This window comes from Myxine glutinosa, chromosome 1 (genome assembly GCF_964187855.1).
Source record: "Myxine glutinosa chromosome 1, kmMyxGlut1.1, whole genome shotgun sequence".
NCBI classification, from domain to species: Eukaryota; Metazoa; Chordata; class Myxini; order Myxiniformes; family Myxinidae; genus Myxine; species Myxine glutinosa.
Window position 1 is genome coordinate 154,160,946 of NC_136261.1, and position 26,863 is coordinate 154,187,808.

Genomic DNA, 26,863 nt, shown 5'->3' on the forward strand with positions numbered 1-26,863 from the left:
AAGCCGGCGTCACCAGCTTAGGTGGCTTCCCTGGCTAGGGCGTGCTTGCCGTGTCCGTTCGCAGCCCCCGCATCCGTGCGGGGGCAGTCGGGGTTGCGTGTTCAAATTCGGGGTCACCAGTGAAGGAGTCCGGGCTCCAGCAGAATACGGACAAAAGGATGGCAAGGCACAAACTCGTCTGAGAAGATATTTATTCGTAAAACCAACTCGGGAACACTGTAAAAGCCCGTTTATCGGGCTGCCTTATAAAGCAAAACCGAAACCGAAAGCCACGCCTCTCAAGCGAGGCGTGCTTCGGTGGTCACGTGATCCACAGGTGTAGCTCATTATACCCGCACGCGCGGTACGCTTTGGCGGTCACGTGACCAGCCACTCTGGCGCCGGAGATCCCCGCCGGTGACGTCACCGGCTGGAGCAAGGAGATTCTGATGCCGGTCTTGCTTGGGGGACCCATGGGTCGCTACAGTAACACCATTGATAGTGAATGCAGCTTTGCTACTTATGCAGTGCCCCCTGTAGGTTCGTGATGCAATTTTTAGAAGTCAGTCTGGGTGCTGCAAATAACTAGCCAAATCTTTGTTCAAAGACACCGTGGGATATTTAACAATGTCTGTCGACAGCTAATTTGGTGATATAAACCAAGTACAGAGATTGTGTCCTGAGGGACGACACATTGTGATGCAACATTTTCCTTCCTGTAAAAGCACCGATCAAAAAAGTCTATAGTCAGATCGGGAATTGAACAAGACAGCTCAAGCTCAAAAGGTAAGTAAGCTACCTCTGCACTATCATGTCTGGACGGACTTCAATTTACATCCTGAAAGATACGGGTTTGCTACTTCAATGATGTAATCTAATTATGCAGTTAAATTTAACCACTTATTCTAAATGCAGTCTTTTAAAAACGAGTTGTTAGCCCGTTTAAAGGCCATTCCACACTCACAAAAGTAACATTACTAAATGTACAGTGCCTTTAGAAAGTATTCACACCCCTTGACTTTTTCACATTTTGTGTTACAGCCTGAATTTTAAATGGATACAATGAGATTTCTTTGTTACTGATCTACACATAATACCACACAATGTCAAAGTGGAATTTTTGTTTTCGATTTTTTTTACAAATTCATTAAAAACAAAAAGCTGAAATGTCTTGAGTCAATAGGTATTCAACCCCTTTGCTATGACATTCTAAATTGAGCTCAGGTGCATCCAATTCCTTTGATCACCATTGAGATGTCTATAACTTGATAGGAGTCCACCTGTGGCCAATTCGATTGTACATGATTTTTAAAAAAACACACCTTAATATACTGTATAAGGTGTCACAGTTGACAGTGCATGTCAGAGCAGAAACTCCACCATGAAGTCCAAGGAATTGCCCGTAGAACTCCAAAATAGAATTGTGAGGAGGCATAGATCTGGGAAAAGGTATAAAACAATTACGAGCGTGTTGCAAGTTCCCAAGAGCACAGTGAGCTCCAGCATTAGGAAATGGAAATAATATGCAACTACCCAGACTCTTCCTAGAGCTGGCCGTCCGACCAAACTGAGCAACCAGGCAAGAAGGGCCTTGGTCAGGGAGGTGAACAAGAACCCAAATACTACTCTGACCGAACTACAGAGTTCGTGGCTGAGATGGGAGAACCTGCCAGAAGGACAACAGTCTCTGCAGCACTGCACAAATCTAGGCTTCATGGGAGATTGGCCAGATGGAAGCCACTCCTGAGAAAAAGACACATGACAGCACATCTTGAGTTTGTAAAAAGGCATGTGTGAAACACAGAACATGAGGCAAAAGATTCTGCATTCTGATGAGATGAAAATTGAACGATTTGGCCTGAATGCAAAGCACTACGTCCGGCGTAAACCGAGCACAGCTCATCACCCATCTAACACCTTCCCATGAAGCATGGTGGTGGTAGCATCATGCTTTGGGGATGATTTTCAGCGGCAGGGACTGGGAGACTTGTAAGGATAGAGGGAACAATGAATGGAGCCAAACACAGGCAAATCCTTGAGGAGAACCTGCCTCAGAGTGCAAACGACCTTATACTGTGGCGAAGATTTACTTTCCAACAGAACAATGACCCCAAGCATACAGCCAAAGCAACAATAGAATGGCTTCAGAACAAGAACGTGAAAGTCCTTGAGTGGCCCAGTCAAATCGCAGACTTGAATAACATTGAGAATCTGTAGAAAGACTTGAAGATTGCTGTTTACCAAGGCTACGCATACAACTTGACGTAGCTTGAGCAAATCTGCAAGGAAGAATGGGAGAAACTCTCCAAATCCAGATGTGCAAAGCTGATACAGACATACCCAAGAAGACTCAAAGCTGTAATCGCTGCCAAAGGCGCTTTAATGAAGTATTGACTCAGGGGTTTCAATACTTATGTAAATAAGATATTTCTGTATTTCATTTTAAATTTTTGGTAACAATTTCTAAAATAAGAATTCCACTTTTGCCATTATGGCATATTTTGTGTACATCAGTGACAAATAAATCTCATTGTATCCATTTAAAATTCAGGCTGTTACACAATAAAATGTGAAAAAAGTCAAAGGGTGTGAATACTTTATAAAGGCAATATACATTGCTTCATTAAATCTTCAAATTATTGGAACATTCCACAATCACCGGAGAAATTTGTTTTGGGTCAATGCCACAAAAAAAAATATTCCTCATGAGGTTGATTTTTCAAAACTGCTTCCAAGGAAGTTAAGTTTATGAGCACATTAGCACATCTGGAAAGGCTGAGGATCCTCTCCTGAAGTTTTATCGCTTCCTGCAGGTGCAGGTACATGGAAGTATGCACACTAACAGTACGTGTTGTGTTATTGATAACTTTTTGTCTGCCCTTGAAAGCCTGTTTATCCCATCACCATTGTCCCTTCTTTGTGGTGCAATTCCAATGGGCCATTGTGTCCCTATGGTCATTTTCCTTTATGTTATCAACTATCACTTCTGGTGAGATGTCGAAGATTCGTTTCTAGGTTTTTTGATGCGTACAATGTGTGTCATTTGTTGTTTTTATTCACTGTGTGTATATTGTGCTAAAACTAAGACACAAACATCATCATCACCATCCATTTCAAGTGCGTACAATACTGTGTTCTCAAATGTCTACATTCACAACCTTCAAGGGTTTTCCACATGTTGTGCAATATTGTACCTTACCACTCTAGTTGTACTTCAGTGCTATACCAGGATCTTCCTGACACTGTAGAGTTTAATCTGTTTGCATCATTAGCATCATTATCCTAATATACAGACATTGGACTTTCTCATTGACTGAGTTGTAATCATATCTTTTTGAAAGATTTTAAATGCAGATTGATGAAACAAATCCTGTCTTCTTGTTACCTCCACCAACGAAGGTAGACAGAGGTTATGTTTTCACCCTTGTTTGTCTGTCTGTGAGCAGGATATCTCAAAGAGTTATGGGTGGATTTGAATTAAACAAGGAGGAGAGGTTCGTGTGTGACAAGAACGAACTGATTCAATTCGATTTGGGTGAACATCTGAATCCGGATACACACAACACACAACAGGCATTTTAACTGCCAGAGTGGGGGTTAGCCTTGTGGGCCCCATGACAATCTTCTCCATTTTGCCCTATTTTCTACATCGCCCCTTGTTAACCCCCGTGACCGCATTTCGTCTTCCACCACCGTTAGCCAAGTCTTTATCGGTCTTCCCCGTCCTCTACTTCCTTCTACATTCATTTCCATCACTCTTCTCAACCAGTCACTTTCATCCTTCCTCAGCACATGACCAAACCATCTCAACCTGTTTCTCTTCACAGCATCCATCACAGGCTCTATTCCCATCATCGTTCACAATTCATCATTTGTCTTCCTCTCTCTCAACGATACTCCACACATTCACCAAACTATTCGCATTTCCACCCTTTCTAGCCTTTGTTGCTGCTCCACATTCATTACCAATGTCTCGCTCCCATAAATCATAACACTTCTCACACATGCAGCATACACCTTTCCCTTCAGCTTAAACGACACTCCCCTCCTCGTCAGCACGCCACTCAGTTCGCGAAACTTCTTCCATGCACATCTCACTCTGGCAACCGTTGCCGAGTCTGATCCACGTTCTCCATTCAGCATGTCTCCGAGGTAGCAAAATGTTTTCACACCTTCCAGCTTCACACCGTCTCCAAGATCCAACTCAACATTTCCTCCATCTGCAGTTCCCTCTGTGCACACCTTACACTTGAATGTAGCTGCCACACTGGTTAATGACCCTCTCAGACCACTACATTTTTGATGAACCCACTCTGCGCACATTGTACATTGAATTGAGTTCACTCCGACACCCTTCCTGCACAAAGCACACGACCACTTCCCAGTTCTTTCCACCTCACCACATGCTTTCCCACTCGCCATCACCTTCATCTTTCCGATATTCACGTTCAGACCTTTTGCCTCCATACATTCCTTCCACTTGTTCATCTTCTCCTTCAGTCCATCCATACTCTCCCCAATCAATACCAGATCATCTGCATACAACAACTCCCACGGTGAACCCTCCTTTACAATCCGAGCCAGCACCTCCATCACAGCTACAAATAGTAGTGGACTTAGTACCGACCCCTGATGCACCCCCACCTCACCTCAAACTCACCACTGTTCCTGTACTTCGTCCTTAAAGCTGTGCGCGCTCTCTCATACATTGCCATCACTACGCTGATCAACCATTCCTCCACAGCTAACTTCCTCAATGCCCATGTCACAACTTCACATGGAACCCTATCGAATGATTTCTCCAGATCAACAAACCCAACTTCAACAAACCCAAGGACAACTTCTTCCTCTTCTCGATGTATTTCAACTGCCTTACAATAAAAAGCGCGTCTGTCGTTCCTCTTCCTGGCATAAATCCAAACTGCATTTCATCAATCTTCACTTTCTTCCTTATCCTCCTCTCCAACACCCGTTCCAATACCTTCATTCCATGCTCTAATAACTTTATCGCTCTATACGAGCCACAGTCCAGAGGGTCACCTTTCCCCTTGTATAGAGGGACGAGGGTACTCAGTTCCCAATCGACTGGAATGCGGCCTTCTTTCACCACCAGATCACAGATCTCTGTCATTCTCTTCACACCCCAACTTCCTGCTGCCTTCAACATATCTCCCACAACTCCCGTCCGCCCTCCCGCTTTTCTACTCTTCATTGCTTTTATCGCTTCCTCAACTTCCTTCTCAGTTATCTTCTCTGCCGGTCCTAAAACTGGGTTACTCTCTATGTTGCCGTCCCATTCATTCTCTGCATTCAACAGCATTTCCATATATCTCTTCCATCTTCCTTTAATTCCATCTGGGTCCACAACGATTTGACCCACTTCATCCTTCAAGAAACTCACCCCCATCACATCACATCTCTCTTTCGCTGTCTGCTTTGCAATCCTGAATACCGCTCTCTGACCCTCTTCCGAATCCAAGCGTTCTCCGAACATTTTCCTACATGCCTCCTGCGCCTTTGCTACCTCTTTCTTTGCAGCCTTCTTGGTTGCCTTATAACTTTCATGCTCTGCCTCTTCTGCCCCCGTACCCTTCGCCTTCTGCCATTCCTTGAACTTCTTCCTCTTCTCATCAATCCTCTTTCCAACTTCATCATCCTACCACCATGTTTCCGAGTGCCTCGGTGGTCCTTTTGTCCATCCACATACCTCACCAACGGCTCCCAACAGACTATCTTTCATTGACATCCAACCACTTTCAAGCTCAACCACATCATCCTCTACCATACTCAGCCTCTCTTTTAATGCCTCCCTCACTGTCACCTCTTTCGACCACCACACCTTCATTCTCAGTTGGTACTTCACCCGCCGAGCTCTCCTCGCACCTTTCACCCTTATGTCGCAGACAACCAAGTGGTGCTGTGAAACATCCTCCTCTCCCAGGATCACCTTTTGTCCGGGAGGTGCCCCCTATCTCGCCTACGCACCATCAGGTTGTCAAGGGTTGTCATTGACCCACCTGACGTGTATGTAACAAGCTTATTATCCGCTTTCTGGAACTGAGTACCGGTATTACAAATCAACAAATCAGCTCCATCAGCAAACTCCAAAATCCTTTCACCTTCTCCATTCCTCACACCATATCCATAACCCCCATGAACTCCCTCAAAACCGTCTATACTCCTTCCCACATGTCCATTTAGGTCTCCTGCTACCACAACAACTTCCTCATCTTTCACGTTTTCCATCAGCTTCTCCATTGCACACCAGAACTTGTCCTTCTCTTCATCGCTCCAACCAACCTGTGGAGCATATCCCAAGATGACGTTCACCTAGAGCTTTCCAATCATCATTTTCACCATCATAAACCGATCACTCACTCCAGTCACACTCACCACACTGTCTACAAACTCCTCAGAAAACAGGACACCAACACCATTCACGCCCTCCGGGCACCCTTGCCACACAAACTTGTATTTCTGTCCCTGCCTACCCTTCACCATTCTCACACCACTTCCCTTCCATCTCGTCTCTTGCACACAACATATGTCCACTCTTCTTCTGACCAACATTTCCATCATTTCTCCTGATCTTCCTGTCATTGTCCCTGCATTCCATATCCCAATCCTCAGAAACCGATCTACACGTCGGGCATCAGAAGTTTTGTCGTCATAAATGGAGTGATTTCCACCCTTGCTTCGATCGGGTTCCACACCTTGATTTTTGATGAGAGGGGTTGGGGTCCCCCACGGGGTACTTCGGGCTGTACCCTGCCCATATGTAATTGTAATTGTCATCGTTCCCTTTTTGAGGCAATGTTTTATGGCCGGATGCCCTTCCTGTCGCCAACCCTTTTAGTCGCCTCTTATGACACGCAGGGATACGGTGTACCTATTCTAAACCGGGGTACACATGTGTACACACCTGTACACACCGGATGTACATACATCCGGATAAAATATTTATATATATTTTTTTAGTGAATGAATCTTCACCATTGAGAGATGGGGCCAAAAACAATAAATAGCCTGATATGCCAAACATTGTGGATGAGTTATGACAAAACTAGGTGGATGAGTTGGTTAGGTGACAAGAACAAGTTGGTTAGGTGACAAGAACAAGCCGATTAGATTTTGTTTCAGGTCCGGATCGAGTCCGGCCTATCATTGAGATACAAAATGTAAACTGTTCAGCTTGGCAGAGGTATTAGCTCTACCGAGTGCCGTTCTCGTGTTTTGTGAGTTTGGAAGGGGCTCAATTTATTATCGGATCTTCTTTTGGAGAACTACCAATAATGAAGCCATTTCAGGAGTTAAAAACTAGGAAGGGCCCAAAATGAGGCAAGGCCTTTAATGTTTGGTTTGAGTCACACAAGGGATTTATAAAAGATACTGTAAGATCTTTAACAACTACAGACAAGACAATCAGCATAAAGCTAACTTTAAAGGACAGAATGCTCTACAATTCCGAGCCCTCTGCAGGGGCTGCATAATAAGTCAATTTTCCATCAAATCAATTTGTCCAGGAACAAACAAGCCAATAAATTGTGCTAACAGTGATCTTGAAAATGTGCTAACAGCAGCTGACCAATTAAATAAAGGATAATGGTGTAAATAAATACTGATGTCTGAAAGTATGTTGCCAAAATATTTTAGTTGTTATTTGGAGTGACACTAATAACTACTGTCATAACCAAATGATGGTTTGATTACAAGTTGTGCAAATACCAGGAATCCATTTTGCTACTGTTGGCAATACAAACGGTCGACTTGGCAACAAGAATGGTTAAAACGTTTAAATGTTCAAGCAGCACGTTAATTATATACATCCAATGTTCTCGGCCATTTTTGATCCCTTCTGCTTGCTGCAAGCAAAGCTGCAACCTGCAAAAGCTTTACCGTGATCATTTGATCATTGTATAGATCACAATCGCACAAAACCTCTACCGACCTTGGGAATGCCATCTGTTTCTCCCATGAGGTAGTCAATGAGCTGGCTTGTCAGCACCTCATCCTTGGCCCAGCTGATCTAAAGAGATCGCACTTCGGTAAATATTGTGGCAAATATTTGCATCATTCCTCAAGCTGAATTTCAGACGTTCTGGCTTCTTTATAAAGGACAAAGAAGGAAAACAAATCATGCTCGTTCCTTGTCCTTACCACAAGTACAAGGAGGAGCACTATGTGTTAGCATCTGAAGGGTACAGGTAACCTTAAGGACTGAAAGAAGAGATTTTGCTTTCCCTCCTTTTCCCCTATTGCTCTGCAAATATTCCTCCTTCAAGGTTTTCCTCCTTACAGTTTCTATCGCCAAATCCAGGCTTGAATGGTCTTCCTCAGTATGGCATGGCAGGAAATGTTTCAGGGCCTGTGCAGTGGAAAAATAAATAAATGACAGTGGAAAAATAAATAAGCACAGTGATCTATTGTGACATGGCAATGATCAACCTTCAGTACTGAGTGGTATTGAATGCTCACAGAAACTATATATGGCTAATTACACTTTCCCCCTTCAGTGCAGTCATGTACGCAGTGCTTAGTGAGCCACTTAGCACCCGATAGATGGCCCAGCTGTCTGTCCATTACACCCTGAAATGTTGGGCAAAATCTCAAATCGGTAAATCGGTAAAGCATTTGCAGCGAAAATTAAATTTGAAAGAATATCATTTATGCCTCCCTTTAAACTCATACAATATTCAAAATGTCAATGGGCACACAAGTATAGAGGATTTTATGAATAAATGAAAAATAGTAGAGTCGTTTAAACTAGGCGAACAGTCGAAGACCATCTGCATCTTAAAGTGAGGTTAAGTAATAGACAAATCATGATTTTCATTCATGCATTTCAAATTGCACGTTTATAATAATAGCACCGGCGGGTTTTGTGGGGGGCAGGGGGGAGGGGGCTTTGGGGGCAATGCCCCCACCGTAATTTTTTTCGGTAGTTTATAATTAAGATAAAAACATCCCGTACTTAAACGTGAGTAACAATAATGAACGTAAACTGCACTTGTGATTTCACATACACTAACAAACGGTAATTTTGGAAGTCAGACCTAGTTACCCATTATTAATATTAAGCCCTTGCTCCCCAAAATAGAGAAGTCAAACTACGCCTATGAATAATAGTATATAACCAACTAGTTCATTGTTCATCCACCCATACCTTTGTGTGCACCACACATCTCCAATGTTAAAGATTCTTCACTATTTTGCACAATTACTTGTGACCAGCAGAAGCCCTTGGTAAAAATACAACATAAAAAAGAAAAAATGGAGGCCATTTATTCTTGCACTGGTTGAAAGAGCTCAAAAAATGGGAGGTTATATATTTCATAACAGCAAATAAAAAATAAAATCGGGAGCGATCAGGGCAGTGGTCTGTTGCCTATACACTGCCCGGGGTCAAGAAAAAAATATATAATTTTCCCAGGGGTTTGGATTAATTTAAAGCATCTTTATTTATTTATTTTTTCTCTCCAAGGAGTGCTTCTCTTTAATGGTGGGCCAGACAGACAGACAGACAGCATTACCCTATTTAGACATATAGATGATGTCATATCACATGGCTTTAAAACATGACAATTCATTTTAACTAGCCGAAACCCATGGAACATCCACGGGAGGATGTGGTGTATGGATAGAATGTACCATTATGGATGGCATAGGGGAGTGCTCATGGGGATCTTCTTCTTCCGTTAAGCTCCAATTTTTTCTCTTTAAGTTAAATCCAATCAGTCCTCTCTGCTCGAAGTGCTCATGCCATGCCTTCCCGCTCTCATACTTTTATTTCCGTTCGGTGTAGAAAGAGATTGACATATCGTTCGTCTGTTTTCAGCTCGTTATCTTTAAGCTTCCTTACGTCTCGCCACCTGCTACACCTCTCTGAGTTACGAGGATTTATGCAACGCACCCCGAGTATCGCAACGTCACTCCATTTAACTTTATTAAAATGACGATAAAGACGTGAAACCCGTGGAACATCCACGGAAGGGAGGATGTGGTGTATGGATAGAGTGTACCATTATGGATGGCATAGGGGAGCGCTCATGGGATCTTCTTCTTCCGTTAAGCTCCAATTTTTTCTCTTTAAGTTAAGTCCAATCAGTCCTCTCTGCTCGAAGTGCTCAGGCCATGCCTTCCCGCTCTCATAATTTTATTTCCGTTCGGTGTAGAAAGAGATTGACATATCGTTCGTCTGTTTTCAGCTCGTTATCTTTAAGCTTCCTTACGTCTCGCCACCTGCTACACCTCTCTGAGTTACGAGGATTTATGCAACGCACCCCGAGTATCGCAACGTCACTCCATTTAACTTTATTAAAATGACGATAAAGACGTTTCCTTATATATCCTAATTTAAAATGTTCAAGGGAATAAAAAGACCATTTGGTTCACACCACCCGACTGTCCAATCAGCGGACGGCTCGCTTCGCCTTCGCCCAGCAGACGCCAATATGATGGCGTCGTATCGGCAGTTAATCGGATGCTTTTGGGCCCCAACGTCGGCGAATTCAGATTTTTCGAGTATGTCTGTATGTGATAAACAAAGAGCGCTGTTCGTAGATCGTAAATCCATGAGTGCCGTGGGCATCGGGTCACTGGGTGCGGCGTAAAAGGGATAACAAAGTCGAGTCCTTACGGTATTATTATATAGATGATGAAGTAGCCGAGGCCTTTGGTTTATTGTTACTTTGTGATGGTATTTGGTTTCCCCAGACCATGGGAAAACCTCTTCAATAATGAAGAATACCATACCTGCTGACTGTTGTCGTGTATTCCCCATGTTATAAATCATGTTGTTGTGGAAATTATTTAAAGGGGTATAGTTGAAGCCAGAACGTCTACCCTATTGTTGGTGTGTACCCTCCTGCCCCCTGCCCCTCCCCTCAACTTTTGACTGCTCTTTTTTTGTTGTGTCCTCGTCCGTTCTGTTCTATGTTTTAGCTCCACCACAAACTTCAACTCTGTATACAAAATACCTCACATTCCAACTCGCATGCTACTGCCCCTCTCCCCCATCTCACAAACAATCTTGCTCTCTTTCTTTCTCCTATTTCCTCTCCATTATTAGTCCCCTACCGGTGTACACTGGAGGGGACTATAGGTTTGCACTCCGTCCCTCTGTCTGTAAGTCTGTCCGTCTGTCCGTCTGTCCGTCTGTCAGTCAGTCCGTCATGCAAATAACAGTTTTCTGGACTTTTTTTCTAAACTCTTAATGCTAATGATTTCAAACTTGGTACATGGTTTCCTCATGATAAGTTACAGATCAAGTTCGAACTTCACGACGTTACTTTCATTTTTGACAAAGTTATGGCACTTTGAACTTTGGTAATTTCCCCAACAGTTTTCCGGACGACAGACTGCCGGGTAGGGGACATGTATTGCAGCGCAATACTCAGAATGCTTGTTAGTCCCCTACCGGTGTACACCGGAGGGGACTATAGGTTTGCACGCCATCCCTCCGTCTGTCAGTCTGTCAGTCCGTCAGTCCGTCACACAAAGAACAGCTTTCCGGACTTTTTTCCTAAACCCTCAATGCTAATGATTTCAAACTTGGTACATGGTTTCCTCATGATAAGTTACAGATGAAGTTCGAACTTCACGACGTTTCGATCATTTTTGACAAAGTTATGGCACTTTTAACTATGGTAATTTCCCCAACAGTTTTCCGGACTATAATTTCGAGTGCGGTAAGTCAAAGCTGTTAATATTCCTTGTTTTAACTCCAATTTACATTGTTTCCACTTTTAGTGAGAAGTAGGGGTCTGTGCAACCATTCATAAACTTTATTTGGTGCAAATTGGATAATTTTTAGCCGGGTTACCTCAGACCGTGAGTTGGTAATTATATAATTCACACATAGTACAATACGTGCAGGCTGCTCCACGGAGCGACCTTGCGGGCTTATTTTAACTCCGATTTACATTCGTTTTCCCATTTTAGTGAGAAGTAGGGGTCTATGCAACCATTCATAGACTTTATTTGGTGCAAATCGGATAATTTTTAGCCGAGTTACCTCAGACCGTGAGTTGGTAATTATATAATCCAAACAGTGCAATACGTGCAGGCTGCTCCACAGAGCGACCTTGCGGGCTTATTAGTCCCCTACCGGTGTTTTCTGGACGACAGACTGCCGGTAGGGGACATGTATTGCAGCGCAATACTCAGAATGCTTGTTTCCATGGCATCTTGTGTCTAACTTTGGTTCTCACTGCCCCCACTGTCAGTTTGTTGCTTTTCACTCTATATCACCGTGCTCTTCCTTCCTGATCCTAAATCTTGTATAAACAAGAATGACTACACTGTAGTCACAACCTGCAACACAAAATATACATATACAGTATATATATTGCCTCCTCTGTCCACTCAACTCCCTCATCCTTGCTGTTGAAGGTATTATACAATTCATTTTCAAGGGTCTTCAAGATTTGGTTCAATATCAATTACGAATCTGACGGATAGCTGGGTATAGTTTCCGGCAACTTGTACAACCACTCTACACAGGGGCGTCAAGAAGGGTTATGTTATTATCCTCTCTGGGGTATATAGATTACAGTTGATCTTGGATCGGACCTCAAGAACATCAGAGATTACCAAGTGTTCAGTTACCAAGTTTCTTGTAGAGCACTCGCCCAGTGGCTTCAGCATTCAAGCCAGCACTCCATTTGAAACTGTTGATAAGGAACAGCTGGCCTGGCAAGCGTTACCTAACTGCTTAGTACCTGAACACACGTTAGGGTTTCTTGCCTTTCATGTTAGTGTTATTTTAAAGAAATGAAAAAAAATTGCCTCATGGTTCAGCTTACATTCTCTAATCTGTCTTATTAACCTTGTTCCATCTCTGTTCCATTTTCCCATGAGAATGAATAAGATTAGATAGATAAGATTAATTGTGATTGTGAACAGGGGATTTATTTTATATCTGTAACCTCAGTTTTGTAGTGTGTGTCTCTCTCTCACTCTCACTCTTTCTCTGGTAATAAAGCTTTTGTTCATAAAAAAAACATATACGTGGTCGTTTGAGGTACGAGGTCTTTGGAATTAAGCGCAAGTGAATTGACTTTACAAATCCGGTAATGGGCCGATTGGGAAATGCGCATTTAATGCGCAAATGGGAATAAATGAATGAATAGCGTGGGTTAGCCTTGCGGGCCCCATGACAATCATGGTTCCCTGTTTGAGGCAATGTTTTTACGGCCGGATGCCCTTCCTGACGCCAACCCTTAGTCGCCTCTTACGATGCGGGTACACACCGGGATTATTCATCCCAGCAAGCTGGTACTCAATTTGCCGACCTCGGAAGGATGACAGGCTGAGTCAACCCCCCTGGCATTAATGCGCAAATGGGACCCGTTCAAAAATTACGTAACGCTATATTTTTAGGGAGGCGCGTACGAGCTTGATTCAACCTTACTAATAATTTACCACTCGACCCAAACAAAGCTAATGGAAATTAGATGCAACAAAACTGGGCAGTGTATAATCAGCAGAGGCCTACAGACCTGTGTCAGGCCCAACAGGAAGCAAGATGTTGGCCATATCATTTTGTCTTGGTACTATGGTGATTAGAGTCAAGCAGGTGTGGGTGGTCTGGCAGCTGTCTGACCAATGGGAGCAATTTTCAAAAATCTACCCACAAAAAGAACCCCAACAACAACAACAACAGCAGCAGCAGCAACGTGAAGCTCTTGTAGACCTATGACATGTCACAGGTAAAAAACAGGACAAAGGAAAGAATGCTGGATGATGCATACATTTTAAGCATGTTAATAAACGGGTTAGTATCATTCTCTTATTCATATCCAAGTTACCAAGCGTACTTTTAAACTATTAAAATGCAGTATCTCTCAAACACTAATTTCATTGGTTTGCGGGTTTTTCGGGGGGTACGCTAGGGGTCGGGAGGTGAAGGAGGGGAGGGGGGAGAGGTTGGATTAAAGGCTTTAAGGCTCGTGGAAGAGCTGCAGCACAAATCATGCACATATGCAGACATACATGAGGTAACACCAGACCCGACTTTCACACAAAGACGCTGATTGGGGGGAAGTGATGTCACTTCCCAGAACACTTTGCGTACAAGTGACATCATCTTTATGATAATGCTTTTCTCTGTGCACTCAACCGTGCAATCAAATAGGAATTTCTTTCTCAGCATGGATGCCAAGTAATGTTTTTTTTCTGTACTCTGTCATTTAAATGATGAGGGTCAAGCAAGGAAGCAGCACGTACCATTTTAAAAGTCTTTGGTATGACCTGGCCAGGGTTAAAAACGGCCGACCTCCCACACCCAGAGCGGAGGCTCTAACCATTATGCCATCGAGTTCAGTTGAAAACTGTCAAGTAAAGCGATTGCCAAAATAAGTGGTATTTGTAGATGGAAAGTGCAATTGTTTTGTTAACGCAGGTTTATGGACCTAAATAGCTTTCAACAATTCTATTCCCTTTCAATTTACTCGTCAAACTTTGATACTTATTGTGATTTCTTGCTATTTAACCTAATCAGGATAAGCTATTTGGCATCAACAAATGTTGCAGCTGAACAAACCTTCCATCCGATAAGCACTATACTGTAGTGGCTACCGCTGGGTTTTCACAATCGCCTTGCACCTATCAAGGACGCGGAGCGATCACCATGCCGGGCTCGTCCAGGACGCCCGGGCAGGCTCGCCCTCAACTTGCCAGGCCGCAGCCAGGACGCTGGGCCACGCCCCCTCTCGCCTTTCCTGGGCAAACGCTCCGGGATAATATGTATATATATTGCTGCCCAATAAACGGGCTTTTCAGAGTGCCTGAGTGTTTGGTTTGAATAAAGCAACTCGGATGAATTCCAGCTTTTTGTCGCGTCCATTCTTCCGATCGACGTGGGAGCCCCAGCTCCTTCAATACTACCTCAACAGATGTCCACATAAACTGTTGGGCTGTCATGCTGACATTGTCTTTGTTACATATACACTCCTACACCTCTGAACGGATTTGGACCAAATTTGTTACAGAGGTAAAAGGTTGTACCGGCCAAGTTTTAGCAGGGTTAGTGACTCCTACGGCTGCCAATAAACCCCTGGGGAAATAATGGGGGTATACCTCCTCGCTGTTGCAGTTGGTTTAAGTAGCACCACCTTTGATTAAGTTGAGTGCTACAGAATGGATTGAATTTCCCCGGACAACTGCCTGGCTGTCATCTTCTGTGGTTATTCATGCCACCGCCATGGCTAGCGTTTCCTGTCAGTGAGGACGGGTACTTTTGCTAGTAGATAAATAGTAGATAAATAAAAGATATATAAAAGATATATCTTTTAAGATTTAAAAAAAAAAAAAAAAATGTATTTTTTTTTGATGTGACATCATGATGCTAACTGACCTTAGCATATTGCCCAGAGCGAAGGAAGAACTTTCCAGCCAAATGATGTTTATTTTCTTCCTCAAAGTGTAGTGCAATACTTTGTAGCTCCTCGGCTGTGGCATTAGGCCCTGCATGCAGTAGACAGTGCAAAGCATTGCTGCAAAAATACATTGGAAAACTTTCCAAAGGCAAACTTCATTTCAGCAAAGCAATTCCCAATGGTCTCAAGAGTTGATATTAATGTCATAGTTGTTGAGATTTTGTGCCAGACAGCAAGCTTTATATGTCATAACGCTTGGTATAGCCTATGTTGTTCTGAGGCAGTAAAATATCTGGGGTATTTAGTTTCAAACAAGGGGAAAGTGATTAGTGACACAAAACATGTGAGTGGGGTAGAATGAGTAGGAGGGCTTACCAATAATCTCAGCGTAGGTTTCCATCTGTCCATGCTTTTGAGCCAGCTGGAAGGCCTCTTCACCACATTGAGACATTGCTAAGAAGTGAATAGCAGTGGAGTAGTCACCAAGCTTCAGGAGGAACCTGTGTAGAGATCATACATGCTGGGAGCTGGGTGCCAATATGCAAACAACCTTCCATTTACACAGCCAGAAATTTTGGCCTGGCATGAACAGCTTGGACAAATGTGTATGTTCAGCTAAACTAAGTGGGCGGAGTTACAATATGCTTCTCTACATCTGCTGCCTAGCTTCTGAAATATTTCATAAAATGGATCATGCAAAGAACAGTTAAATATCATGGGAATTTTATATTGTCTAGCTGTGTGCTCCTTAAATATTGTTACATGTGTGGGGGTAGATAATGAAATACCATTGTCGAGGTAGAATTAGATAGAGTAGCGTGCTCAGTATGCAGTGAAGCCACCTCGATGTATATAAGTTAGGACCGGATGTCCGTGTAAGCGTTATGTGTCTCCATGCGAGGGGTGGAGCTATGCTAATTAGTTAGGGCCTATGGATAAATTCCCAGTGTGTAATTGCCCTCGTGATTTTTCCCTTAGTTCTTATAAAGCACACTCGGCTAGCCATGCGACCGGCCCATGATTAAAATAACATAATCGCCGACGGTACCCAGACACGACTACACCACCCAGCCGAAACTTCTCGATGGGCGCCAAGTGTGGCCGTGAGGCCACGCCCCGAAGGACGATTCGATAGCGCTCGGTGATTGGAGCGCAGGTAACATCAAAGAGAACGTTCGAGACAGTCGGAGCAAAAAGGGAAAGCACCGCCATTTATCTCTCTCTTGGTCCGGGCTCTGGGTACGAGCAGTCGCATTCTCTCTCTCTGTTTCTCGCAAGGTAAAAGGCGGTTGCATTCACAATCACTCTCTCTGTTCCGGGCAATGGTGAAGACGGACGCATCCCTCTCTCTTCTCTCTCTCTCTCTCTTGGTGTTGGCTCGTGACGGCTGCGCTTCGTGTCATGCGCACCTGGGAAGTTCGGGACAGTCGGAGCTCGGTGCAACCGAACGAGAAGAACCCGACAAACCATTGCGTGTTTTCCTGCGCAGGGACACGGGACCTCTGATGGCCCCAAACCGTCGTGGAGACCGCAGCGGAGTACCAGCCAACGCACCACACCACATTTATCTTTACTTTCGTTTTCTTTCCCCTTGTGTTGTAATTGTGTCTGAGCGGAGGATCATCATTTAGGAATTAGATTTTACCGCACATTCCTTTTGTTATCCTGGCATTTCTTTTCATTAAACCCATTACTTATTGCATTTCTTTGCCGTGCCTGTCTTGTGCACTTATTTGTCTGTGGGGATTGGATAACCCACCCCCCTGTGTCACGTCTGTCCATGAAGTTAAGACAAGGGAACTCAGTTTCCCTCGCGTGCTGAAGAGATAACACCACCATAGTTTTGGGTAAACGCCTCAGAGTTAAAGCTAGTCTTGGTCATCTGTCACCCTGAGGTCTTCACTACAGGGTAGATGTGCCTCCCTCCCCCCCCCCCCAACCAAACTCCAAGGCTTCAACAACCTCCTCACCTCAATTCCTCAACACACCCCTCTCCTTACTGCAAATCCTCAATCTTCCCCAAGCCTCAAGCCCCTTCAAAATAATTTCCACTATCCTGTCAAAATATCATCCAACTCCCCCCCCCCCCCCCCTCACCCTCACACCAGCTCTCCCTGTCCTCCTCTCCCCCTTTCTTGCCTTATATATGTTACATATATATATCTGTTACTGTTGTCCTTCTGTCAGAATTAATGTACAATTAAATAATGGCGAAACAACGTTTAATTCACAATCTCACGAGATTCCGTCATTCTCAATATGTGACATGGGGACAGACAAACAAGCATAATTATTATAATATTGTTGTGGATATGAGGATTGTGTTTTTTTATTGCTTTATTGTGGACCCTCCTGCCTCCAGTTGTGTATAAAGGTCAAAGGTCGTTCCGTAGTTATTTCATAAACAATCACGTTAGCCAATCATAGATTTCCCCCTTGTTGACAGTTATTTCCTTATTCTGTGTAGTAGGGTAAGGCCTTGTCTTCCATTAATTTGACACTCCATTGCACTGCATTAAATAAGGTAGATCCCTCCGACATGGCATCTTCAAAGTGCCAGGTTTTGCTGCAATTGCCAACTGCATTTGGGCGGTTTTCTTCATTCACCATTGCTGCCCTTTGGCTGGGGCTAGCTCGAATCGCCCCAAAACCACCATTGGCCACGAGGTAAGGTCGGGGAAGAAAGGCGTGTCTCCACCTCGTCATAGAGGGGAGGAGTGAACCAGCCCTTGCCGACCAACCCAGAACGAGGGGTTGGCTTTAGAGGGCGGAGAGAGAACGTTTGGGGGAGGTTCGCAAAAGGGTGAAGGGTGGGGCTTATATAACCCGAGGAAGACGCCCCCAGAAGAGTCGAGGAGGGAGGAGATCAGATGACAGACAAGCCTGAAGAGAGTCCTGCGAGTTTGTGAGAGAGGGAGAGAGAACCCGTCACGCCAGACCCCCCACCAGCAGCGTTGGCTCCACCAGGCAGCTCCGACCCGTTACCCCGCGCACATCACAGGATCGGTGGCATCAGCGGCCGTCGAGGTCCAGCCCGACGTCCCGTGCGGGATCAAGCTCCAGCCAGCTCCGTGCCTTCCTCCCCCTCCAGCCACCCACCTCCTGTCATTCCTGCCTGCAAATTCCCCATTCGTGTGAGTCCGTCTTTTGTTTGTTCTGTCCAGGGTATAAGTTAAGCCTGTTTAGATAAGCTAGCAATTTTCACTGTGTCTCTTTGATTTCTTCTGTAAATTATTTTATTATCCTTCCTTCTCCTTGGTTACTTTTGGTTGTAAATAGCAAATAAATTATATTCGTATTCCCTACTTCTGTCTTCCTCTTCTTCACATCCGTGTCGCCTTTGTCTTTTCCCCATTGAATATCTGTGGCACGATTTGGCCCATGTTTAAGGAATCGGGTCTTAGTCATTGTAAAAACGGTTCGGGCCGTGGCGCCATCCGCTCGGCAAACTAACATCTTATCCGCGGTCCGTAACAATTGGTGCCTGGGAGTGAGATTCGGACCTGGAGCGCGAATAGCACGCTCAAAATTACGGGTGGCCCAAAAAGAAATTTTGTTTTATTTAAAATCTTAAATTTGGAAGTCGTGCCATGGACAATCAAGGCGATCGGATGCAGGTGGGTGAGCTAGAAGAGGGGTTAGGGATAACCCAGGACCACAGGGAAGAAATGGAGGAGAGCAATGAGGAGGTGGTTGAGGGAGTATCAGGTGCGCAAAATGGCGCCCTCGCGCACGTGAATGCAGCGGCACCAAATTTAGAGGCGCCCATGACCGTAGCAGCACCGGTGGATTCAAACCTTTTTTTGCTACAAATGGGGGCCCTTATGGACAAAATGGGTGAGCGATTGGAGGGCCAAATGGGAGCAATAAGGGACGAAGCGAGGGCTGATAGTGAGCGATTGAGGGGCCAAATGGGAGCAATGAGGGACGAAGCGAGGGGTACCGGTGAACGGTTAGACAATAAATTTGTGGGGTTAGACAATAAATTTGAGGGGTTAGACAATAAATTTGAGGGGTTAGACAATAAATTTGAAGGGTTAGACAACGGGATAAAAGAGGTGAAGAATGGGTTAACGGGGTTGGAAAATAGAATGGCTGCCCAGGAGAACCAGATGGAAGGAATGAAGAATGGGTTAATGGGGTTGGAAAATACAATGGACGACAAATTGCGGGAAGTAGGGGAGCAATCTGCCCGTGAAATCAAACGGATGGGGAACCAGATAGAGGAGGTGAAATTCGGGTTAGAAGGTAAATTGGATGCTCAGAGGGATGAATTAGAACAAATGAGGGTGGCATCTACCAAAGATATGGGAGAAATGAAGGAGGAAATAAGACGAGGTGTAAGCGAGGAGGTCTCGGGGGTACGCGAGGAGGTAAAGCAAGGTGAGAAGCGTATCGAGAAAGAGGTGAGGAATAATACGGCTAGGTTACAGGGGGGCATAGAGGGTCTGACGAGGGGAGTAGAACAGCTGACAGTGGGACAAAAGGAACTCGTGGACCAAGTGTAAAAGAACACTGCAATAATCGGGGGGTTAAAAGCGACAAAAAAAGACATCAAGAAGGAATGTCAGATGGTACATAATGGGTTGACGAAGAGGTTGGAAGAGGTGACAGAAGTAATGGAGATGAAGGACCGAGAGGTGAGGACGCACATAGAAACGGTTAAAGTGGCGTTGGAGGAAGAGATAGAGGGGGCGCACCGGGAAATGAAGGAGGTAAAGGAAAAATTAGAGGAGGTGGAAGAGCAGGTGAGTGAAATTAAGAAGAGACGGACGGAAACTAAAAAGGAGATAAAGGAGGAGGTGATGGAGTATGTGCAAGGTCTGTGTTCAAATCATGATGATATGCTCACAAACCAAATAAAGAGTTTGCAGGTGGCAAAGGAGGTGCGGAGACAAGGTGCCGAGGTGAGTGGCGATATACGCGGAAATGTATATGGTGTGAGGGGAGCTTCAGTCGGCTTGGGGGTTGGTGTGGACCCGGGTGTTCGTGAGAGGCCGTTGGTAAAGTATGCGACAGGTACTGTGTGCGAAAGAGGAGGTGTGCGAGAATGTCCAACTCTGGGGTGTGTGAGGAAAAAGTGCGCACCGAGGAGTGAGTGTGCTGTCGAGAGTGAGTTGGTCGTAGCGCGTGTGCGAGGGAGCACATGGAAGCGCGTAGTGGGGAGTGTTACAGAGGATGTAACGAGAGAGTGCACACCTGTGGTGAGTGTTACAGAGGATGTAACGAGAGAGTGCACATCTGTGGTGAGTGTTACAGAGGATGTAACGAGAGAGTGCACACCTGTGGGAGTGTTACGGAGGGTGTAACGGGAGAGTGTGCGGAAGAGGATGCGCGAGGAAGGTGTGTAACAGAGGAGTGTATGGGTACAGAGTGCGCTGTCGAGAGTAAGGGTGAATGCGCGACCGAGTGTGGTGGTAAAAGTAGTGAGAGTGACACGGAGCGTGAGTTGGTTGTGGCAGGTGAGAGAGGATGTTCACCTGGAATGGAAGGATGCACACCTGGAATGGTAGAGCATGTGTGGGAATGCACACTGGAGTTGGTAGTGAGGCACGTGGTTGGGTGTGCAAGTGAGAGCACACCTGTGGTTGTCACAGAGGAGGTGACCGAGGACGGGGCGCGAAGAGGTGTGTTGGTGAGGTGTGCGAACGACGAGTGTGTGCAAAGGTGTGCGGTGGTCAGGTGTGTGACCAAGTCTGTGAGCGGAATGAGTGTACCTGGGTGTGTAGGAGAAGGTGCAATGACTAGGAGCATGGGAACGGCTGGATGTATGAGCAAGGAACGGGCTGCGGGGTGTGAGCATGCAAGTGGAGCATCGACGCTAACCGGGTTAGCGGTTAGAGCGACGTATAGCCGAATCGGGCCCTCGGTGCGTGCCGGGCAGCTTTGCGTGCCGCGGGGATCCACAGCGGTTTCGAAAGAACCGCCGTGCGGGATCCACGCCGGGCCGCGCTTTGAACGGCCGCGTCCGTGCTCCACTAAGCGGAGCGGGCGGCCCGGTAGGAAGGGTCGTCATGGCGACCCCCTTTTGTTGAGACGTTCCGGCAGGGCGAGATCGGGCCATTGGACGGCTCCGTGCCGAGATGGTGCGTTGGATCTCGGCCCGAGTAAACCTTGCCTGCACCGAATGCCAGACGGATCCAACCGCCGGCACCAAGCAACCCGCATTCACTGCTCGGCTGTGCGAAGCCGGGCTTTAGAAGTGAATTGGCGCACCGAGAGGCTCTAGTGAGTAGACGTGTGATGAGGATAGTGTTTTGGACCCGAAATTAAAAAGCAAAATTTGATGATTGGCAAAGGATTGGCAGAGTGATGATTGGCAGATGATTGGTAGTGATTGGCAAATTTTTAATTGGCTGAAATTTGATGTGCCAAATTGGTAGTGAGAGATACCTGATGTGGTGGGATGGCAACCCTGCCATCTCTCACAGCGGGGGCAAAGGAGCACTAGTCTTATGGGGTTTGGCAGTGAAAACTAGCCCGGGAGGGTTAGGATATCGTGTGTAGGGACCTAGAGATGACCTTAGGTAACGTTAAGGTTAGGTAGTGACAATGATACCTGTAGTGGGGACGCAGGTAGATTAGTTTGGATGATAATGACGTGGTATGTGCTTAGTTTAAAGGGAAGACGGGGAGCACTAAGCTAGCAGGGCAACAGGTAGTTCAGATGATGCCGTGTGTATGGTTAAAAGGTGTGATTGCACAGGTGTGCAACTGAACAGGTGTATGGAGCAGTGTATGAGTGAGTGATGGTGATGTGTATTGTGTTGACCAAATGGTCCAGGGAGGAAGGAGGGTGCAGGTGGCACCAGGGGTGATTGCACAGGTGTGCAACTGCAGGTGTATTGAGAATGGTTGTGTGGAATACATGGAGTCTGGAGTATATGGAGTATTGGAATGGATGGTCATGGAGTGAGTATGGTGGAAACTGTGGAGTGGAGTGGATGGTGCGAAGGTGTGGATGGGGGAAAGGAGGATGGACCCCATCACGAATACCCGGGGAGGGTAGTGTAAGAGTTAGGTAGAGGGTACAGGTAAATTGTGGTTGGATATTGGCATCTGTGGTGCGGGTAGTTGCACAGGAGTGTAGTGATGGGTGCATTAGTGTCGTGGAAATGGCTGGGCTTGTAGCCTATTAGTGTGTGCACTGTGTGTGTAGTTAAATGGGCACTCCGCCACTGTGAGGATGTCGGCCAGGTGAGGCCGCAGGTGGGCTCTGGGAGCCGGTAGAGTTGTTGTGGATGGGGCCCGAGGATCCGGAGGACGGACCCGGGTAGCCCAGTGCCAGAGGGCACCGAGGGGTGACAGAGCCAGGAGGGGCCTTCCCCAGTTAGATAGGTTAGGGTGAGGAGCTAGGTAAGCTCGGGTGGCAACTACAGTGGTGGAGGTGTGCAGGTGGGTAGACCTGCTGGGAGAGCTACACGCCCCAGCCCAGAAATTGTGCAAGGGCACCGGGAGATGAATCGGGGGAGTGAGACCCCAAATTGAGAAGCACCACAGTTTGGTCAATGGGCATTGGTTTTTAGAACCCATAGTGTAAGTTGGCTAATGGATTGGCAGGGAGAGACCCCGGGTAGTGTAAAGTGTTTTATGTCCAAGTTTTATGTCCAAATAGGCCGCCAGCAAAGAAGAAGACAACAACTGGAAGATAACATGGCCAGCAGAGGGAGCCGAAGAGCAAGACACCACCAAGGGTTTGTTGGTTTATTTTAATTAAGAACTGTGGTGACTGTGCACCGATTGGTGCTTGAGGGTGCTTTGGTGCGTTTTTGGGTGCTTTCATGGTGCATCGATGCAGGGCAGATTTACGCCCCCACCGTAAATGTATAGTTTGAAGACAATTCCGCAATTCGGTTAGCTGTGGGTGTGAGTCTGTTAGGTAGGGTGCAATGGAGCAGCGGGACATATTTATTTATGTTTTAAAACTGTCACACTCAGGGTCAGGTTAAATGTAGAGGGAACTACACCTACGTGCCACACTAAAAGTAAAGGTAAGAGGCCCGGGACGTGCCTAAGAGGAGGAGGGTGCAGTGTTGTGGATATGAGGATTGTGTTTTTTTATTGCTTTATTGTGGACCCTCCTGCCTCCAGTTGTGTATAAAGGTCAAAGGTCGTTCCGTAGTTATTTCATAAACAATCACGTTAGCCAATCATAGATTTCCCCCTTGTTGACAGTTATTTCCTTATTCTGTGTAGTAGGGTAAGGCCTTGTCTTCCATTAATTTGACACTCCATTGCACTGCATTAAATAAAGTAGATCCCTCCGACATGGCATCTTCAAAGTGCCAGGTTTGCCAGGTTTGCTGCAATTGCCAACTGCATTTGGGCGGTTTTCTTCATTCACCATTGCTGCCCTTTGGCTGGGGCTAGCTCGAATCGCCCCAAAACCACCATTGGCCACGAGGTAAGGTCGGGGAAGAAAGGCGAGTCTCCACCTCATCATAGAGGGGAGGAGTGAACCAGCCATTGCCGACCAACCCAGAACGAGGGGTTGGCTTTAGAGGGTGGAGAGAGAACGTTTGGGGGAGGTTCGCAAAAGGGTGAAGGGTGGGGCTTATATAACCCGAGGAAGACGCCCCCAGAAGAGTCGAGGAGGGAGGAGATCAGATGACAGACAAACCTGAAGAGAGTCCTGCGAGTTTGTGAGAGAGGGAGAGAGAACCCGTCACGCCAGACCCCCCACCAGCAGCGTTGGCTCCACCAGGCAGCTCCGACCCGTTACCCCGCGCACACCACAGGATCGGTGGCATCGGCGGCCGTCGAGGTCCAGCCAGACGTCCCGTGCGGGATCAAGCTCCAGCCAGCTCCGTGCCTTCCTCCCCCTTCAGCCACCCACCTCCTGTCATTCCTGCCTGCAAATTCCCCATTCGTGTGAGTCCGTCTTTTGTTTGTTCTGTCCAGGGTATAAGTTAAGCCTGTTTAGATAAGCTAGCAATTTTCACTGTGTCTCCTTGATTTCTTCTGTAAATTATTTTATTATCCTTCCTTCTCCTTGGTTACTTTTGGTTGTAAATAGCAAATAAATTATATTCGTATTCCCTACTTCTGTCTTCCTCTTCTTCACATCCGTGTCGCCTTTGTCTTTTCCCCATTGAATATCTGTGGCACGATTTGGCCCATGTTTAAGGAATCGGGTCTTAGTCATTGTAAAAACGGTTCGGGCCGTGGCGCCATCCGCTCGGCAAACTAACATCTTATCCGCGGTCGTAACAATATAAATGACAGAATTGTCTCAAAATATTTCATCATTCAAACCCTTTACTGAGACCACCTGTGTATCTTTTTCGTGTTACTCTCACCATGCATGGGCATTTTCCTTTTGTGTTCCTAAATAAATAGTGAACTGAAACATTTTCATTTGCATCAGTGTGAAGTTATGAATAAAAGGAAGAAGGAAGTTAAGTCTGAAAAATAAAAATTCAGACATCACATTTGGAAAAAACAGCCTCATTGCATCCACAGACCTGGCAACCATCTTAGCACCAGTAAGTGACTGATTTTGTTGTGCAACGCGCATGGCAGCCTCCGGCTGTCCCAAATGCTCCAACAACATACGGATGTGATTGTCATGATCCTTTGCCTTCTCATACGCCTCTGCAGCCTCCTTGTAGCTGAAAGGGGGAAAGTTATGTTTGTTTATCAGCAAAGCACTTCCAAATAAATATTTGAACTCTTACACATGACAAAAGCAAAGCTCTTTCACATCAGATCAAGAAGCAGTGGAACCTGTCGATTTGTACAATTATTGTACAACCCTCGGCTATCGCGAACTCGGCTATCGCGTTTCTTTGCTATCGCGGCTACCTAAAAAACTGCACAATAGACTATCGTGCCCCAAATAAGCGCTATAGCGCACCGGAAATGGTAGAAAGGGTGCTACGTCATCACCGAGCGTGGGGAAAGAGAAATCAAGAAGAGGAAGAACTTAACTTACGCTCAAAAATTCGAAATTGTGCAGTTGATAGACAATGGTGAAACAAAGCGAAGTGTTGGAAAGAAATTTGGGATAAATGAGTCAACAGTGCGAGGTATTTACCAAAACAGTGATTATCGTAGAAACGTAGATAAGATTTAACAATCAACAGTGAAGCAAGGTGCTCCTTTATTAATACGGCACTGGCAGGTTACGAGGAGCAGTATCATGCCCACGTCAACTCCCTCCGCCAACGCCAGATCACCGAATTCTGACGGCCAGATTCGGCGTCAGAACAAGTCTAATCGGGGGGCATTAGGGTAACCGCAGGGGGGGGGGGGCACAAACTGCCGTTCGAGACCTCAATCTATGATGTAAATGCTTGATAATAAGAGTTTGCCGTCAACAACCAACACAGTTCCAATTTAAAAACATGCTGCAAAGTCTCTCTCTTACACACACACACACACAAACACACACACACACACACACACACACACATACATATACACACAAACACACACACGCACACATACAACCCGCCCCCACACACACACACACACACACACTATAGCGAACGTGCAAGTTTGGCGCCAAAGGCTTGGCCTACTGGTGGGTGTGGGGGGGGGGGGGGGGGGCACAATAACGCATTTAGGTGGGCATGGCCCGCAACTGCCTGCCCCCAACACGCCGACCCTGCTTACAGCATCGCAATGAGGCACAGGCCTCTGTCTTTGACAAGCCCTCTGACGTTGAGCGCTTCTCTGGTGCTTCAGCTGACGCAATCCTGGACAAGTTAGAGGCACGTAGGGGTGGTCAATAAGACTCCACCCAAGCCTCGGAACCTACCCAACCACCTAAGCCCCTCATCGTTCCCAAAAAGGTAAATAAAATGGTAAAAAAAAGAGTAATTTTTTTACCATTTTATTTTTATTTACATATTGTGATTCTTGTTTTATGGCAGAAATGGTAGAAACATAGGTCTTTATGTTTACATAGGTAGGTCTTTATATGGTAGAAACACTTGGTAAAAAGTGGCAAAAATAGGTTAAATATGTGGTCAACTTGGGGGTCCTGACACCAATTAGAATTATTACCATACGTTCTTCAGTTCGGCTATCGCGATTTCGGCTAACGCGCACCGATAGCGGCACCAATTAGGCGCGATAGCCGAGGGTTGAGTGTATAGACAAAACTAGAGCAATGCGACTGTCGCCAATATGCTTCCACGCAGCCCTTGCCCATGACAATGGGTAGATGCCCTCTTCCACAGTCCTAAAAATCAACAAGTTTGGTTTAAATCCCTTCAACTATTCTGAAGTATCACATTTTTTTTACCACAAGACAGGTTTCACATCGATCAGTGAAGCGTTTTCGGAGAAGGGATTTTTTTTCAATATTGCCTTTCAAGCTAATATGGCTGCCACATCACGTGACAGATGACATCAAAAATGTACACTCTGCATATGTAAGGGTAGGGGATCATGTTTGTGAAGTTTCGTATTGATCGGATAAGGTTCGTTTTTCTATCCAAGATGGCTGCCAAACCACATGACCTACGACGTCATCATTTTCAACCTATATGCAACAATGG

At 45.7% G+C, this 26,863-nt stretch overlaps 1 protein-coding gene across 1 annotated transcript in view; it reads right to left on the minus strand.

The window, feature by feature from the left end:
- Positions 1-26,863, minus strand: part of WDR19 (WD repeat domain 19) — a 185,022-nt gene that overhangs the window by 26,055 nt on the left and 132,104 nt on the right. Inside the window, exons 25-29 of the mRNA XM_068120441.2 lie at positions 24,821-24,967; positions 15,732-15,856; positions 15,335-15,444; positions 8,276-8,344; positions 7,928-8,005 (exon numbers count right to left, since the gene is read on the minus strand). Coding sequence (XP_067976542.2) covers positions 7,928-8,005; positions 8,276-8,344; positions 15,335-15,444; positions 15,732-15,856; positions 24,821-24,967 — 529 coding nt within the window. The remainder of the gene's footprint in view (positions 1-7,927; positions 8,006-8,275; positions 8,345-15,334; positions 15,445-15,731; positions 15,857-24,820; positions 24,968-26,863) is intronic.